Source organism: Dermacentor silvarum, chromosome 1, assembly GCF_013339745.2.
Source record: "Dermacentor silvarum isolate Dsil-2018 chromosome 1, BIME_Dsil_1.4, whole genome shotgun sequence".
In the NCBI taxonomy this organism is placed as follows: domain Eukaryota; kingdom Metazoa; phylum Arthropoda; class Arachnida; order Ixodida; family Ixodidae; genus Dermacentor; species Dermacentor silvarum.
The window spans coordinates 157,416,619-157,433,643 of record NC_051154.1 but is presented as its reverse complement, the minus strand read 5'-3'; the positions used below and the strand labels follow the sequence as shown (position 1 = coordinate 157,433,643).

Sequence of the window (17,025 nt, the reverse complement as noted above, 5' to 3'; positions counted from 1 at the left end):
GGTAATAGGGTTTTCAATTTTTATAAGGAGCTGCGAAAGCCTGTCATCTTATGCTAGTGCCTCCTTATTTGTTGCTATGTATTGTCAAAATGTTTGTCGTTTGCTGCTCCTTCATTTATCTCTCCAATATGCACTCAGTGATGGTATTCATTATTATTATTATTATTATTATTATTATTATTATTATTATTATTATTATTATTATTATTATTATTATTATTATTATTATTATTATTATTATTATTATCCCAGTTTTATTTCTGAAAGCATTTATTAGGGCAAGAGTAAACTGTTCAGGAATGCTGCCACCCAGATTGAGGAAGTCTGCTCTGTGCATCTCTGAAGTTTATGGGTTCTTAATGGAAGTTTGAAACTGTACAATTTTTTGCAGTTTACTAGTTTGAGCTGTTATAGCTCTTCTGTTGTTCAGCCCTTCTAACTAGTGTACATATTTTTTAATCTGTGAAAGCCAGCCCTTTAAATCAGATATTTGTCTTTCATGCATTTTCCTGTTTTGCTTTCTTCATCTACATGCACCCAGCGCGCCACCCACATGCACCCAGTGGCTATGACATTGTGGTACTGAGTTTGAAGTTGTGGGTTCAATCCCAGCTGTGATGGCCATATTTCGATGGGGGCTGAATTCAAAAATGCTTGTGTACGTGGAATAAGGTGCACGTTAAAGAACCCCAGGTGGTCACAATTTAATCCACCAAGGCGTGCTTCATAATTATGTTGTGGTTTCAGCACGTAAAACATTGGATTTTAATTATTTCATATTCTACATATAGCTCTCTTTTTCATTCCTTTCTTTTCTTTTCAAGCTGATTATCTGTCACATTTTTTCCTCTGACAAACTGACAGTAATCTTTTCTCTTCACTTCACAGGTTCCTAACATACTAATTTGGTTACTTGCATTCTATTGGTTCTTCCATTCAACGCTGAACACATTTGCTGAGCTCCTGCGCTTCGCTGACAGAGAGTTCTACAGAGACTGGTGGTGAGGCTACTTCTCAAAGGTCTAAAACACAGTTGTTTTTATAAATGTGTGCACTCTGCACAGTAATGAGGTTTTTTATGGTTAACATACTTATTTAAAGGCTGTGTGTGCTGCACATTATTAAATTCAGATGTCCCATGCTGCTTTAAATGTGGGAAGTGATGTGTGCAGCTCATTTTAGTCATAATAGAATTCATATACTTAATACCTCATGACAACTTTCTGTGGCAGCACAGCCAAAACTATCCACATGTGCGAGCACGTGTGGAGCTTCTGCTCTTGTGCTACTATGCCAAATAGTGCCAACGTTTTGCTAACAATTTTGGTTTCACCAGTGCATTCAGCCACACAAGCATTGTTTCTTTTTTTTTAAGTGCATGTTCTCGTGCGAGCTCACTTGGTGTATTATGACTATCCGTGAAATAGTGACAAGATAAATAGCATATCTATATCGTTTTCAAAAAGTGAAGATAAATATTGATATTATATATAAATGCCTCACTGAAGAAACAATATGAATGTGATAACTTTCAGAAATGTACACTTTTTTTTTTGCTGTTGAACTGCTGTTTTATTTCACCTATTTTATATATTCTACCTGACAGGAGATCCCCATACTGCCCTGTGCTTTGGGACCTCCTTCTGTAATGGCACGATTGTATTCCTCATGTATGCACAAAATTAATAAACATGAAACTTTTGAAATAGCTGAGCCCTTTTTCAAAACACATTTAACTCGAGGCTGCTTCATATTTTATGCAAAGCTGCGCACTATTGAACATGTCCAAACATGCGAAATACACTGCAATAATGTTATAGGGCAAGCAGTGCAATATTTGGTAATCTGAAGGAGCATAGCACTGCTTTTATTACCCTGTCAAAAAAAGCAATTGATTCCACTTGGGAAATTTCCAATTGGTACCAATTCGAAAATTTTCAATCATAAATTAGTACATAACTAGACCAATTGAACCAACTGGAACGTGACCAATTGGTTTTTGTTGGAGTGACCAATTGTACCCAATGGGTGCCAATTGGTTTGAAACCAGTTGGTTGGAATGACCAGTTGCACCAATGGGCAATACCAATACACATATATACCCCACAAAGCAAACCTAAATAGGATTCCATCTGACAGAAACAGGTTCGCTATAGCCTTAGTACTGCATGCATATATAGCTATAGCTCATTCCAGTTTCCTTGAATGGGTTCATAAACTGAAAGTATGATTTCCCAGTTGGTTACGTTGTAGCTAGTTTATTCCTATTGGTAGTCCAATTAGACTCAGTTTGGAATGTAAGGTGCGCCTAGCTGGTTCAAACTGGCAAGTCCAATTGGACTCCATTGGTTGCATCCCTGATTCAATCGTAACCAATTTGAGGTAAGGATTTTCCAATGGGCCCAGTTGATTCCAATTGGCAAGTCCAATCGGACTCATTGGTTTCACATTAACTCGATCGTAACCAGTTGGAACTAGGGATTTTCCAATCAGTTCAAATTGGGTCCAGTTCATTTTAATTGGCAGCTCCAATTGGTTTCTCCTCTGACCCAATTGTAATCGGTTGGAAGTAAGGATTTTCCAATTGGTTCCTATTGGTCCCAGTTGATTGCTATTGGAAAAGCTAATTGTTTTTTTTTTTTTTGACTGGGTAAAACAAGCATTTTTATTGTGAAAAATCATGGGTCATTCAGGAACTGGGCAATCGGAAATTCTATGTAAAGGAGACAACCCTTTCCACAAGTTCCATGGAATACCTCATCAGTTTTCTTGGTTGTTTACTTTAGGAGATACAATAACTTTCACGAGATTTCACATGGCGGGCAGGAAACGCATAAGCGTGTATGGGCAGCAGCATTCCTTGTGCAGGCCAAGCACACTGTTTTCGCACAGTGAAAGGCACACTGTCGCTCGTATTACAGACATGGACACTTCTGTTGCGACAGGTGGAACTTTGTGAGGGTGACTGTGAAGGTGAACACTGTCATTGCGAAGTGCTAGGAGCACTTTCACCCATATACATTGGCACCTCCAGTGCTACACTGCTACAGGCAAAGTCTTTCAAAAGTAATTATGTCTGCAGCAGTGAATAACCTAGAATACCGATCCTTTATGTGATAGAATTATGTAAATGTAAGATTTTTTTTTTTTTTTGCACTGCTTCTAATTCTGCTGTTGTTCTTCCACACCTCGCGGACTCGCCGTACACGGACAGGTTGTTGGTGTCGAGGTAGTCGTCACCTGCACACCGGACCAGCGATGCACTTGCGCTGTTGATCGCAGTTTCACACAACACAGCTCCTTTCTTTGTTATCAGATGCAGCCAACTAAACACTCCTCAACACACCACTGTCCTCGTTTGCTCCTGATGAGTTAAGATCAGCTTACTCACACTCGCTCACACTTGCTACAACCCAGCAGCACTATCTTTGTCTACAGCAGTGCTGCCAACCTCTGAAGCCAGTTTTCTCCTAAATTGGCTGAAGAAATTCTCTAGATTTCCCCAGAGTTTTGTAGGATACATTTGTCCAGTTTGTCAATATGGTTTTTGTTGTTATATTTTTTTGTTGTGGAAATAGATATAAAATGTATAGTTTCAATTTATTTCCAAGCTCGTTTTATGAATTTAAATAGTGAAGTCACTGCACTCAAGCTGAAATGATGTTGCGGTGCGAGCCATGCTAACCAGAGCTCTTCGTGCTAACAACACAGCCTCCTGCTTGAAACTGCATTCACAGAACAAGAAGTCAGCACGTGTATACTCACTCCACATACAAAACAAATTTCAACCGCAAAATGCCCAGATTGACATGGACTCTTATTTGAATTGTAAGGAAGCTGGCACCGAACTACAGCGGATTACAGAATATGTAGTAATGTCAAAACAGTGTGTCTCTTCACGACACCAATATGAAGTATCTGCAATAACTTTTTCTTATGTGCTGTGATGTACCAATGTAGCAGTACCACGTTTGCGTGCTTACAAGTCATTTACAGCAAACAAGCAGATACGCATTTATTTTTTTTACTCTATGCCAGAGCTCACCCATACACGTGACCACTGGGACTCCACAATGGGAGTCTGTTGCTCTGCCTATGGACAGTAAATTTGAGTGCATAGTTGGTTACACAGCACCGCGACCACCTAGTCATGCTCAGCGCTAGATATATGTGCCCACTTATGCCGAGATTTGCAGGTGTTGCGTTGTTTGGCATTGCAGCATACATTTGTTTAGCCGGTTACAGATAAACATTTGATTTAAAGGGGAACATCGACGTCCACACCTTATTGTTTGCTTGATGAGGGGCATTCACTGTACTGCAGTATGACCACAAGTCATACTTCGCATACTAATGCGAAAGTAATTTGGGCTGACTGAAATCAAAACACGCTGTCACATCAACATTTCGACGTATCGGTCACTCTGTCGTCGCAGCAGCTAGTAGCTTATCAAGTCTCCTAGTTTTTCTTTTCTCCATGTCGCAGCACATGTTTTCCCTAGAACTGGGAAATGTTTCCTAAGCAAGGCCTACAGTCCCTAGGTCTAAGGAAAATTCTCTAGGGTTGGCAGCACTTGGGACCAGGAAAACCAGGCATGGACACCAGAAATCAGAAAACTAGGGACAGTAAGAAATGTAAATCCTTTTTTAAGCAAAGCATTTTATTTGTTATGAAATAAATCTTGAACAAAAGGCTAAACATAATTGCTCCGTTTTATTTTACACTGTCGTGTTGCCTATGGTGAAAGAACATGAAGCTGACATTGAACGGAGAAACGACACGTTTATTTCACTCCTCATTCAGTCCTAGCCTTCCGGTCTGCGTGACCCGCTCCATGCTAAAGCCCCGTGCTAAAGGTTGGTGAAAACATAGACCTGGTATGCTAACTCTAGAGGAAAAGATGGGTGAAAAAAGTGGCAACCGCTAAGGCGCCGCCATGTTACTACCACTAATTTTTGTAATGCGAAAAACATGCAAAATATGATAAAAAAGCATGCATTTACACGTAGCACCTAAGTATGGACAATGCGTAAAGTTCATTCCGCACAACTCGCCGTGGTTGCTTCGTGGTTATGGTGTTGGGCTGCTAAGCACGAGGTTGCGGGATCGAATCCCGACCACGGCGGCCGCATTTCGAGAGCGAAATGCAGAAAACACCCATGTACTTAAATTTAGGTGCACGTTAAAGAACCACAGGGTGGTCCAAATTAATCATCCGGAGTCCCCCACTATGGCGTACTTCATAATCATATGATGGTTTTGGCACGTAAAACCCCACAGATTAATTATCATTCCGTATAATATTCAGAAAGATCCGATGCCTATTTAAATAAATTCGATGTAATATTTATGGTATGTGAAGAATATGTTTGCAGGCACCTGAACTAGAGGGCGCCACCATACTTAAAAAGCTCGGGATTGCATTGATTGCGTGTCTCGTCTGAATCTCATCTCATTGTCTGTATGGGCGCTATGGGAAGCTTTGCCTCTAGAGTTGGTTATAGTAACTCTATGGGCGAAAACGTGTATATAGTGGCTTTACTGCGTGCATGATCTGCTTTAAGTCTCTGCCACAGGTTGGTGGCACCCTCCATGAAGAATGCGCTCAACTAGAGCTTGTGTGCATGACAATGCACAATACTACAGAACATATGCTACGTAGCTTCCAGTTGCTTACGTTCGTGGACTACATGCAGATGTGCAGTAAAAAGATGTGTGCTTCGGATGCACTGCCACATAAAGTTGTCGCCGGGTGTAGACTTCATTTTATTTCCTTTTGGGGAGAAGGAGGTAGTAGGGCTATTTAAAAAAAAAATTATTTAACCTACACTTTGTGGAGGCTCGTGCAGACGAGTGTAGTGTCGGACAAAGGCTATGATTTCATATGCTGCACTTGGCTGACTGGACTATAGCCATTCAGAGCTGACTGTGCATCGTCTTCTGCATCAGCACACAAAAAGTGCCTGACTCCGCACTTCGCCTGACTTCGAACTCACTGGCTGCGTATATGCCCTTGCCTGAAACTAAATGTCAATGTACGTGTTTCCTTTCATCAACAAATCTAGACAAACTGTAGCTAAATACATTGTGAATGTGCAATGCAAAAAGACTTCTCTATGCATATAATGCAACGCAGAGTCTGAAACAGCCTGCACCATCTTGGAATATCAGCTCATCTTCCTCTGTGACACGTGGTCATGCCAGCACTTCGCTGCCGTCCCTGCAGCAAACATTCACTATCATCGCTTAATCAGCACCGACAGCCGCAGACGAAATGGCACAACGCATTTGCAATGCCAGCCTGTTAGCTTGTTGACTGCTGCCTACATTTATCAAAGCTGTAGTGTAGAAAGTGTAGTTTTCTTGCTACACTATGGCTATAAAAAATGGCTTCGTGTAGGTGGGCAGAGCTACACTTTTTCTACACCAAGTGAAGAATGGCGATTTCCTAAACTGGCTTCACAAGTATAGCCAACAAAGTAAATAGCCCTATTTATTAGAGACAAATGTGGTGATGTTCCATGACAACAAGGGCATCAGCTTTAAAGGTTTCATTGAGCAGAGTAGCTTGTATAGTAAATGAATGAGAGAAAGGAAAGAATGCAGATGAAGCTGAAAAAAAAGGCACCTGCTGTGTCACAATTTTTATGGCCCTCCTCAGGCAGACTTGGTCCTCTCTTTAGCACTTACCACCCTGTATATAGATGGAGGTATAAAATGCTGTGACTGAAGTGATCAGAATGGAATTTTTTTCTATTTAAAAGACAAGAAGTTTGAGTGACTGACAGTCTTAATTGTGAATTTTATTTCTAGTGACTGAGCTTCTTAGGTGATCAAATTTATGTTTGCAAGATAACAATGTCAAAGAATTGAAATGCGTAGTTTACAACTCTTAGCACCATGACAAAAATAGTTATCACAGTTTTGCTAAGTACACCTGACAGCTTGTTTCAAGTGGAAAAATTTGGGCTGTAAACTGCACTGTCAGTTAGTTACTGTGATCTTTGCAAAACCTACATCTAGATAACGAATGCATGTAAGCGGTAATATAATGTGTGGTTTTTTTGTTTAGACCAGGGGTCTTTAAACTTCTGAGCCAGAGGGGCTGTACTGGCAACCAGCTGTGGTGTAGAGAGCCAGACAATTAAAAAAAAAACAAAAAAAAAAACGGAATAAAGCTTTGTGAAAATTAGTAAACATAAGTAACAGTACTAGGTGTAGACTAGACATTTTATGTGAATTAATTGATGTGCCTTATTCAAATAATAATTTTACTTAGTTTCTTTACCTTCCGGCGTAACGTCCAGGAGAGGAGTTTGGTTGACCTTATGGCATAACATTCAGGAGAGGAGCGAAATAACTATTTTAGGATTAGAATTTTGCTTTTAAAATCTCCATGGGTACATTGATCAGAAAAAAAATTCAGGCAGAACTCGTCTACGATGACTATCCAAGTATGCAAATAGCTGAAAGGCGTCGTGTGTGAGATTTGTTACTGCAGCTCTTATGCTACCCTCTGGACACGCTGCACCATGTAGCAGCAGCACTGCCAAGTCCATGCATACCCAGTGGCACATACCTAAGTTGGCATCAAAGAGGTTCATTGAAAAGGGGCACATAACCATGGAGTGGCCCGTACCCACGGGATCGGCCCACAATGTTTAAAGACTGCGCTACCTTCAGGATCAGCATATATTTTTTATTAGATAGATAGATAGCCGGAAAGAAAACTGGTCCGACAATGCTAAGAATGCTATTCACATTAATAATGAACATTCGTGGTGGCAAACAAGTTTATTCCCAATTACCGGTAGCACACAGCTTTCTTGCTTGTTGAGTCATTCTAGCTGCACCAAGCAGATATTTACGAGTTGTTGAAGTGGTATGAGAAACGTCGCCATTTTTTACAAATAGGGCTTTCTTTTGCTGGTGTTTTGTTACCACAATTCCAGGATTTCTACAAATCCGTGTTGACTTGCCAGAAAATATCTGTGTAAGTTGGGGAATTGGCTCATTTTATTAAAATGAAACTTCAAAATTTTGCATGACTTTGCGTCTGAAGTGCCCCCCAATTTTGTTTTTCTTTTTATTCTTTGTGATCGCAGCCACGCAGCCTTAATTGCTGCATTTTATGGCTACTCTATTTGTGAACAATAATCATTGCCATACTAAATACCTTACTTCAGTTTGTGACAGGGACTGACCAAGTTTGTTGCTGTACCAAGGTCAGGCTTGGGAATGAGGTGACGAGAAACTTTGAAAGGAGCTTTATATACAGCTATTTACATGGTGTAGTTTTGCAGGCAAAAAGCTGGCGAAAGTTCTCCGGGTCCAGAACACTCGAACTTATCTGGGTGAAATCGAGAAAGCTTCAGCATGTTTTTTTGTGTGGTGACTGGGATCGGCCAATCGGAGACAGTTGTGCATTCGTCACGCGATAGTCGCATGCGGCTCCTGATTCATTGGCGCTGCCTCGGACGAGGTGGCATGATCTTGGGACTGCAGTGAAGCTAGCTTCCTGGCAGAAGTGCAATGGTGCAAGGTTTTGTGAAGAAACCCCAACTCTCTGGCGGAGGTGCAACAGATGACTTTGTGAGGAAAAACAGCTTTGGAGAAAAATAGCTCGCTGCAGGCTGGCCATCATTGGAAGGACCAAAGCCAGCCACCGGCTGGTGGGGCAACCTCCCATCTGGCCCATAGGCCGTAGTTTGGAGACCCCAGGTTAAAACACTACATCAGTTGCGCTTTATGGAATTGCAATATCTGTTTTAGTTGTGGAATTGTGGAGTTCTAAACTTGTCATTTCAACTTTTTTTTTTTGTGAATTATTAATATAATTTTGGGAGATAAAATCGAAATTGTAAGACTACTGACCTTTAGAATTTTATTGTCTTTTAAGTGCAATAAATGTAGTTTGTATAGGTTCTGCAATAGTCAAATAAAAGCATTTCTGAGCCTTACCTTTATATAAATAGAGAGTGGCTGGGGGATGGGGGTGTGTGTGTTCCAGCTGAAGTTGTCTCTTATTTTTTCTTGTTTCCTAGTGCTGCTGGTTGAAACGAAATTTTTTTGTAAAATATATTTCTTGTGTGATTTTTCCAAGACTTATTCTTCCAGTGCCCACATACATGTGTTTTCTATTTTTTCAGGAATGCAGACATTGTGCAGTATTTTTGGCAAACTGTTACTCTTCCAGTGCCCATGTACATATATCCTCTATTTTTTCAGGAATGCAGACACTGTGCAGTATTTTTGGCAAAACTGGAACATTCCAGTGCACAGGTGGTGTCTGCGCCACCTCTACAAGCCTTTGGTTGCTTCTGGCATGTCAAAAGACCGGGCTTGTGTAATGGTGTTCCTCCTCTCAGCATTCTTTCATGAGGTATGGGATCATGTTTTACGTGGTAAAAATGTTATGCACTCAGTAATTGACAGTGTCAGAGAAAGCCATAACATGAATTGTTCTGTATGATGTGGTGTATGGCTGGGTCCACTTATTAATTTGAAAAGCAAGTAGGAAAGTCCAAAGAGATTTCATATGTATTTTCAGAATGTGATGTGAAATTGCTGATCTGCAGCATGCCAATTTCTAAATGGCCAATAGTCTTAAAGGGGCCCTGTACCACATTTCTTTGAAGCCTCAAAAACGTCTTTGAACGAGCGAGGTACCTCCCAGGAATATATTACCAAAATAGTTTTTCAAGAAGACCTAGTATGAGCACGGATACTTCAAGTGCGGAATTTACCTTTCCCATTCGCCCTCAATCTCCTCCGTTCCAGAGAAGTGGAGGAGCACCGGTGACAATAGAGTGACGATACCCTTCCTACGGCGTTATGGTAGGCGGGCTTGTCGCAGAATCGAGCAGCAGCTGTGTTATTTACGCTACGAAGGAGGCGCAACTATGTGTGGCTACACGCAACTCTAGGTGCACAGCAGGGCTGGAGTGCATGCTCGCGTGCTCCAGCCTGTCCGTGCTACGTGGTGCAGAGCAGCTTTATCCTGCACAGATAGTAGGCAAATCCAGATTACAGACTTTGTAGCACTCAATACAAAGATTAATATCAAGCACATCTAGCCAGGAGCAACCAGGAGTAAGCATGCATTGGCGCGCCCGTCCCTTGGAGATGCTAACCGCTATTCATCGCAAGGTGTGGCAGGCTTAGCATACGTGTGATCTAGCCTTAAAGGGGTCCTGAACCACTTTTTATCAAAGTGAAGAAAGGCATTTGGAGTGAATATAGGCTATTTCAGAAATACATTGCTGCAAAAAGTCCTTCAATGCGTTCAGAAGAAGCATTATTGGCAGTCAAACACGCCCTCCGCTGTATTCCCGTTCCTTCTTCAATGCCTTGTACTGCGAAGGCTACGGCGGAGTGGGCCGGGGCTACAACCCTCCGCCTTCAAAATGTCACCATGGTGCGCAGTTCAAATTTCATTTTGGATGTTAACGTAGACGCCACGACTTCAGATTTTGGTGCCTACAACGTGCTAAACGTAAGCCAAACGTGGTTGTCCTCAGCGAGCCGCAGTGCACTTAGCCAGTGGACTTGTGGCGGCACCTCACAGTGGCCATGGTGTAGCTGACCGCAGCGACCAATAGCAGCTGCATATAGGAATGTGCTTTATTACGAAATAAAGCGCCTAGAAAAGAGTGAAGATCATAGCTTTTGTTGAAACGAGAGCGTTTGAGAGAAAGGTGACTTTGCGCTTCGTGTGCGAGCTCCATGCACTACATACGACAGCAAAATTTGGCTGGGATATTCACAGCAGCGTATGCTATCCGTGGACTATGTTATTTCACCAAGCCTGAGGGGTATTTCATGGCCCCTTTAAGTTTCACGTAGTTCAAGGCTAGTTGAATGTTCCAGACTAATCGAAATTAAAGGGAGATGTGGGTCTTTGATTGAAAAATTTTAAAACCTCTATTCGTTGAGCTATGATGCTGTAAACGTCTACATATGTGTCATTTGATGTGCTTGTTTCAAATATTAGGTCCATTTTTGTTAATCTCTATTGGTTCTAATTTTATGCAAGTGTCTTTTAAATATCTTCTGCAAAGAGATGCAAAATATCCTAGGCTTAAATTTCGCTAAATAGGGTATCAATGGCTTCTGTATGGTTCAAGAAATTCCGTAAGACCAATTTTATTGCTTTGCCTTACCTAGAATGGGAGTTGCGAGGTTTCAGATTTAAAACTCGAAACAGTTTTTCTGGTGCTTAACTTTGAAGTCTCGCAACTCGTGTTCTAGGTAAGGCAGAGCAATAAGGTTGGTCTTACGGCGTTCCCTGATTCATACAGAAGACATTGATACCCTGTTTAGCGAAACTGAAAGAACACATATGTTACAAAACCTTAGCAAACAATAATTTAAAGGAAGCTCACATAAAATTAGAAACAGAAGAGATAACAAAAAATGGACTGCATATTCAAAAGAAGCACATATCATTACATATATGTAGAACCTTTCAGCATCATATCTCGAAGAATAAACTTTTTTTTTTTCTAGAACCTACTTTTCCCCCCTTAAGTGAGAGCCGACGGCAACGACACTCCAAAGGCAGTGTGACCAAAGTTTCATTCCTACGTGGGGAGGCGCGGCTGAGCATAAGCAGACAATAGTCGGCTCATGCTTCTTTATTAATGTCAGCTATTGGTCAATAGCAGCCGTGTATATGAATCTGCTATATGATGAAATAAGCAGCCCCAAAAAGGGTGAGGAGAAGGCTTCGTCAAAAATAGTGTTTGAGAAAAAGGCTCCACTTGTGAGCCCCACATGCCGCACACAAGTGCAAAATTTGGCTGGAATGTTAACAGCAGCTTATGCTATCTGTGGACTGTGTTTTAGAGTGCAGCTCTTAAGGGCCCGTTAATGCGGCGAACGGCAGCTGCGGCGTAACTGAGCAAACGAGCACAACAGCGAAAGATGCGAGCCGCGAATGGCAGAGACCAATGAGAGCAGCCCCTTCAGTAATGTTCGCGTGAGAAACTTGTTTCATGAGGACCCGCCCAACAGCTTGATGCTTACTCGTATCTGGTCTCAGCCGGACCACTAGTTTCGTAGCTATTGTATGCTCACGTCAGCTCTCGCTCGCGCTTGTTTGGTTTGCTTGGTTTGGTCTCATTCGCGCTTGTTTTGATTGTCATGGTTTGCAATTGTTTTGTAATCTGATTGCATGCCTGACGCAAATTTTGTAGTACTTTCTGGAAGCCAAGCGGCATCAGCGATTACACTGGAAGCTTCGACAAGTCATATATAAATGTTGACATGTTTGACCCACAGATCAAATATACGATGATTGCCGACTCTGCGACATGTTTCTCTCACATTTTTTGCCTCAATATATTGCATTGAAAACATGTACAGAGCTGCGCTCAAATTTCACATTAGGGAGTATCGTAATCATAAGTGAATTTTTTTTGCCTAGCTTTAGGGGTGGTTCAGGACCCCTTTAAAGCTATGCATTCAAGCCCGAGTCACTCCAATGCACAGATGCAGATGACCCTGAAAAATGCAAATGTGCTTTCTAGTTCATTTAGACTTGTTCACATTGCAATTTATGCCTATGGCACGCTGTTTGCATAAGACTAGACCCTGTAGCATTCTGAGCAATCTTATTTTATGGTGTCAGCTGGTTCATAAGCAGTTCAAAAAGTCCATTCACCCCCATAGAAAAATAAAGGATACCAACAGCGTTCTTCCTTTATCTTGGTTAGTACAGTATAGACCACTTATAACGTAACCGCTTATAGTGCAGGACCGGATATAATACGGTCTTTTCAGACTCCCGTTAATTTTCCTATAGCACTCTATGTATACGCGTATCGCTTATAGTGCAGTTGCGGGACACGAAATACCGGTTACAGTGCGGCTGCCTGGAAGTTCGGCAGTCAACCTAGACGGCAAATGCTCCCCTGAAGCCACAAATACCGTATTTACTTGAATCTGCGCACTTTTTTTCTGATAAAACAGGTCCAAAAATTGCGTGCGCATTAAAATCGAGTACGACCCTAAATCTGCGTTACCATATAGCCGTCGGCACTTCAAAATGGCTGCCTTACACGCACATCGAGTCTAGCTACTCTCGAGCCTAGCTACCGTAGCTTCCTCCATGTGCTGCAGTACATGTGCTTAGGCAATAGTCTACCATCTGTCTTCACGCTGTCTGCGTCTGCTCTATCAGCATGAAGTACCGAGTTCATCATGATGCCGCATTTAAAAGGAAAGTGATCATGTGTGCGGAGACAGACGGAAATCGGGCCGCATCACGGGCGTTCGGAGAATCCGAAACTTGCGTTCGGGACTGGCGCAAACAGAAGAAGATTTTCGCCAGCAAAGCAATGCAGAACGGTTTCAGTGGACCGAAGCAGGACGTAATCTGCGACGATCCACGTAGGCGATGCGATCACCTTGGCCCTATCTTGAAAGCAATCTGCGACAGGGAAAGTCCGCCGCGCGCCGTGTTTTCGCCGCTTATAGGTCACGTTGAAGCGAGAGGCATGATAGCACGAAGGTCAATTCGCTCGCCGCGCTTCGTCACTTGAGCGTTTTGACAGTTCGTTTCCGTGGTCAATGAGCGAGATGTGCTCATGTTTGCTTGTGCACGCGTAACACCGTGCTTGTTAATTTATTTAGTAAGCGAATACAGAAGCTAGAGCACGGTGACAGCGATGGCAGAAATGTGCCTGGAGTGTCCATTATCGCAGTAAAATAGTTGTTTTGGTTATAGTGCGGTACCGCTTATAGTCTGGATATTTGCGACTCTGGCGACTTACGTTATAAGCGGTCTACACTGTATTTATCATGTCACCACACAATCACCACCAATACTGGTGCTTTTGCAGTCAGTGTATCCACCTTTCAAAGCATCCCTAGAAGTCATCTTTGTTGATCTTAATTGACAGCTCCCCATGTCTATTTTATCACATCTTGTTAGCCATTTTGTAAAAAAGCTTCATCATTGTTGACACTGGTTTAAGAATAGTGAATCTAAATTATTCGACTTCTTAAGGAAGCATTCTCACCACATGGCAAGGGTGAAGCTGAGCAAGTGGCTAATGACAGTGATTTGAAAACAATATGATGTTGGCAACAGTGTAACGGAAAGGGCAGACTGATGGACACAGCAAATCCAGGCGTAGCAAAACCACAGAGTTTTGTAGTTGGTAACCTCGTACACTTAGCAATTTGTGTGGGGCCTTGTGCATCATAGACTCTGAGAGTGGTGATGCCTGTACATATACTTTGGAAGTCACAGCATGCAATACTGTAGCGAATGAAGATGACATTGTGCACATTGCAGATAAGTTGTTCCTAAGAGGATGACTGTGTTCATTGTTAAGAGCCTGCTGTTGTCACAGTGACTGAGTTCAGAGCTGTAGGAATCGCTAGAATTTGCTAATTTTTTTTAAAATTGTGTGGTAATATCGTAAATGTAAAGGAAAACAATCTTTTTACATTTCTCGGTAAGCACGCTCGTGGTTAAATGTGTGCCAGAACTAACTCACACCACGAATTACTAGGTCTATGGTGTGTAACATAATGAAAGTGGCAGCTGTGTTTCATTAAATACTATAATTATTGTTCGAGCCAAGCACCTTTTTACAAAAAAAAAAAAAAAAAAAGAGGCTGATCAATTGCATGTTCATCAAGGCATTTTCTTTTTCCATCAAATAAGTATATGCAGCCCTGTGTAGTCAAGGCATGTGGAAAGATAATTTCTGGACAACAAGGAAGATGAGAAACACCACTGTGTTGAAACATCTAGAAAAAAAGACAAAACATTGGCATTGTACATCGCATCAACAGTGCTTCTAGAGTTACAAAGTGAAACTAATGGAAAGAAAGATTAATTACTAATTCCAATTATTTGGAGTTGCACTAGCCACTATTACCAACGTTTTACACTTTGGTTTAAACTGCTCACAACCTTCTTGACCTATGTTAAGACATTTTTCCGCTATTTATTTACTGAAACCTGTTTAACTAATGCATTTTCCTTAATTTTTTGCCATTTGCTGGAAAAAAACAACACGTTGCTGTGTTTAGGCTTGTTTGCAATTACATGTTGAAGCATTGCTTCCTGTCTTGCTATCTCAATTGTTTTGTTATCAGCTTATCACAAAGATTGTCTGTATGTTCACATCAGCAGGTGCAACCATACTCATCAGCATGCATTGTTGCATTTTTGTTCAGCTTCCTTTAACCCTTTAAAGGCCTTGGATGAACTCAGTTCGTTCCCTGCCAAAATTGTTTTTGCTTTTGACAAACCTGTATCGTTGAATATATTCTGCAGCTGTTAGCACGGCTTTACACGAACTGAGCTTATAGAACAGTTTTGTAGTTACTAGTGAATGCAACAGCAGGCAGTTTTAGCTCAGGCAAGCATGTTTACTCCTTGGCCTAAAGAGGGATGCCATTGGAAAGAACATCAGGAAAGAGACAAGGCAGGTGTGGTACAAATGGTCCAAAAAGGCCATGTCCGCAATTCTGTGCTTTGAGTGCTATCACATGACTGAAAATTTGTGTTGACATGCAGTGCCTTGAATTTACCATTCTGAAATGAATGATCACGCACATATCCATTAATATGTTTAGGGATTGTTCAGTAATCCCATTATTGCGTGACTTGCCAACAAGGTGGTATGGTGTTTGTAATGTGGCCAATAAAGCTTGTTTTACTACAGTTACGCAGTCTATGTGACATTTTCTAACTTTGGAAGGCATAGCGTATAGCTCTAAAACTGATGGACCATTTTGGCACCATTTAGGTGGAAAAAGGGTTAATAAAACGTTAAGGGGTGCCACTATGTGTAAAGAGTTTTTTTTTTTTTTTTTTTCTATATGCAGTGTAATATGCTAGCTGTTCTGGATAGTATACTCTTGCTTTCAAATTGAGCCAAGTATGGGTACTATGTAAATAGCAATGTATTGCTTTAACAATGCTGTGACAAGGTAAAACATTTCTGTGAATATTTTCTCTTTCAGTACCTTGTCAGCGTTCCCCTGAAAATGTTCAGAGTGTGGGCCTTTTTTGGTATGCTGGCACAGGTAAATCATTGCACCTTTTTAATCTGTACTGTTTACTACATTTATAGTCCTGGTTTAATGGCGCATAATAGATTACCCAAATAGTTGACAGCTTATTCATTCTGGTAGAGCTAGATGTAGCAGGTGCACATGTGTGTACGTGTGTGTGGAAACTAGGGTTTGACAAAAGCTCGTCATAGCTTCTTCAGGGATGATCATGGCGGTACAGTAGTGTAAAAAAAAAAAGTTGTCGACCACGTTAAGGGACTATTATACGATCTTAAAAAAGAACAAATCGTGTTTTGGCTCTCACATGGGAGCTTTGTTCACAATGATGACAATGATGTTTACACTACAGTTCCATGTGTGTGCATCTGTCTTTGATGGAATAACTAGTGCCAATTGCACCAAGGAACCTTTGCACCATTCTTCTCCAAAATACCATTGCGTGTTGAGCTTGTGCCAAATGAAGCATAACAACGAAGGTCTCTTTCCATTGATGTTGCTTCAGTAGTAAACAAAACCTTGAAGGAGTACCGAATGATATTTTTTACTCTTCATTTTTTTGCGTTAAATGAAATTTCTAGACCTCTAAACTCCCCCCCCCCCCCCCCAAAAAAAAAAAAAAAATACTGGCAAGCCTCAGAACACATCAAATAATTGCATATAATGGCTTTTCTACTGCCAGTTGCAGTATCATTTCCTACGAGGTTACTGTGTCGTGACATCATGATGCAGAGGGTGGTTATGTGAGAACAGGACATGGTGATGTTTTGACACTTACTGTGGCTCACACATTTGCCTCCGATGCTGCTACTCATTGTTGAGGGCTGATGTAGCTGCATAGCAGATGACCGACAGACCAAGCTGAAGTGAGTGCCCAAACGTCACAATGTGCTGCTTCCACATGGCCACCTTCTGCGTCAGGACTTCACAACACGGTAGAAATTAAACCGAAACTGGCTGTAGCAAAGCTATTATACTGTTACGAGAAG

General features: G+C 41.5%; 1 protein-coding gene across 2 annotated transcripts in view; it reads left to right on the top strand.

The window, feature by feature from the left end:
* Positions 1-17,025, top strand: part of LOC119436275 (diacylglycerol O-acyltransferase 1-like) — a 215,378-nt gene that overhangs the window by 178,143 nt on the left and 20,210 nt on the right. For both annotated transcript variants that reach the window (XM_037703076.2, XM_037703075.2), the window contains 3 exons: positions 889-1,001; positions 9,230-9,383; positions 15,989-16,051. In XM_037703076.2, the coding sequence (XP_037559004.1) occupies positions 889-1,001; positions 9,230-9,383; positions 15,989-16,051 (330 nt within the window). The remainder of the gene's footprint in view (positions 1-888; positions 1,002-9,229; positions 9,384-15,988; positions 16,052-17,025) is intronic.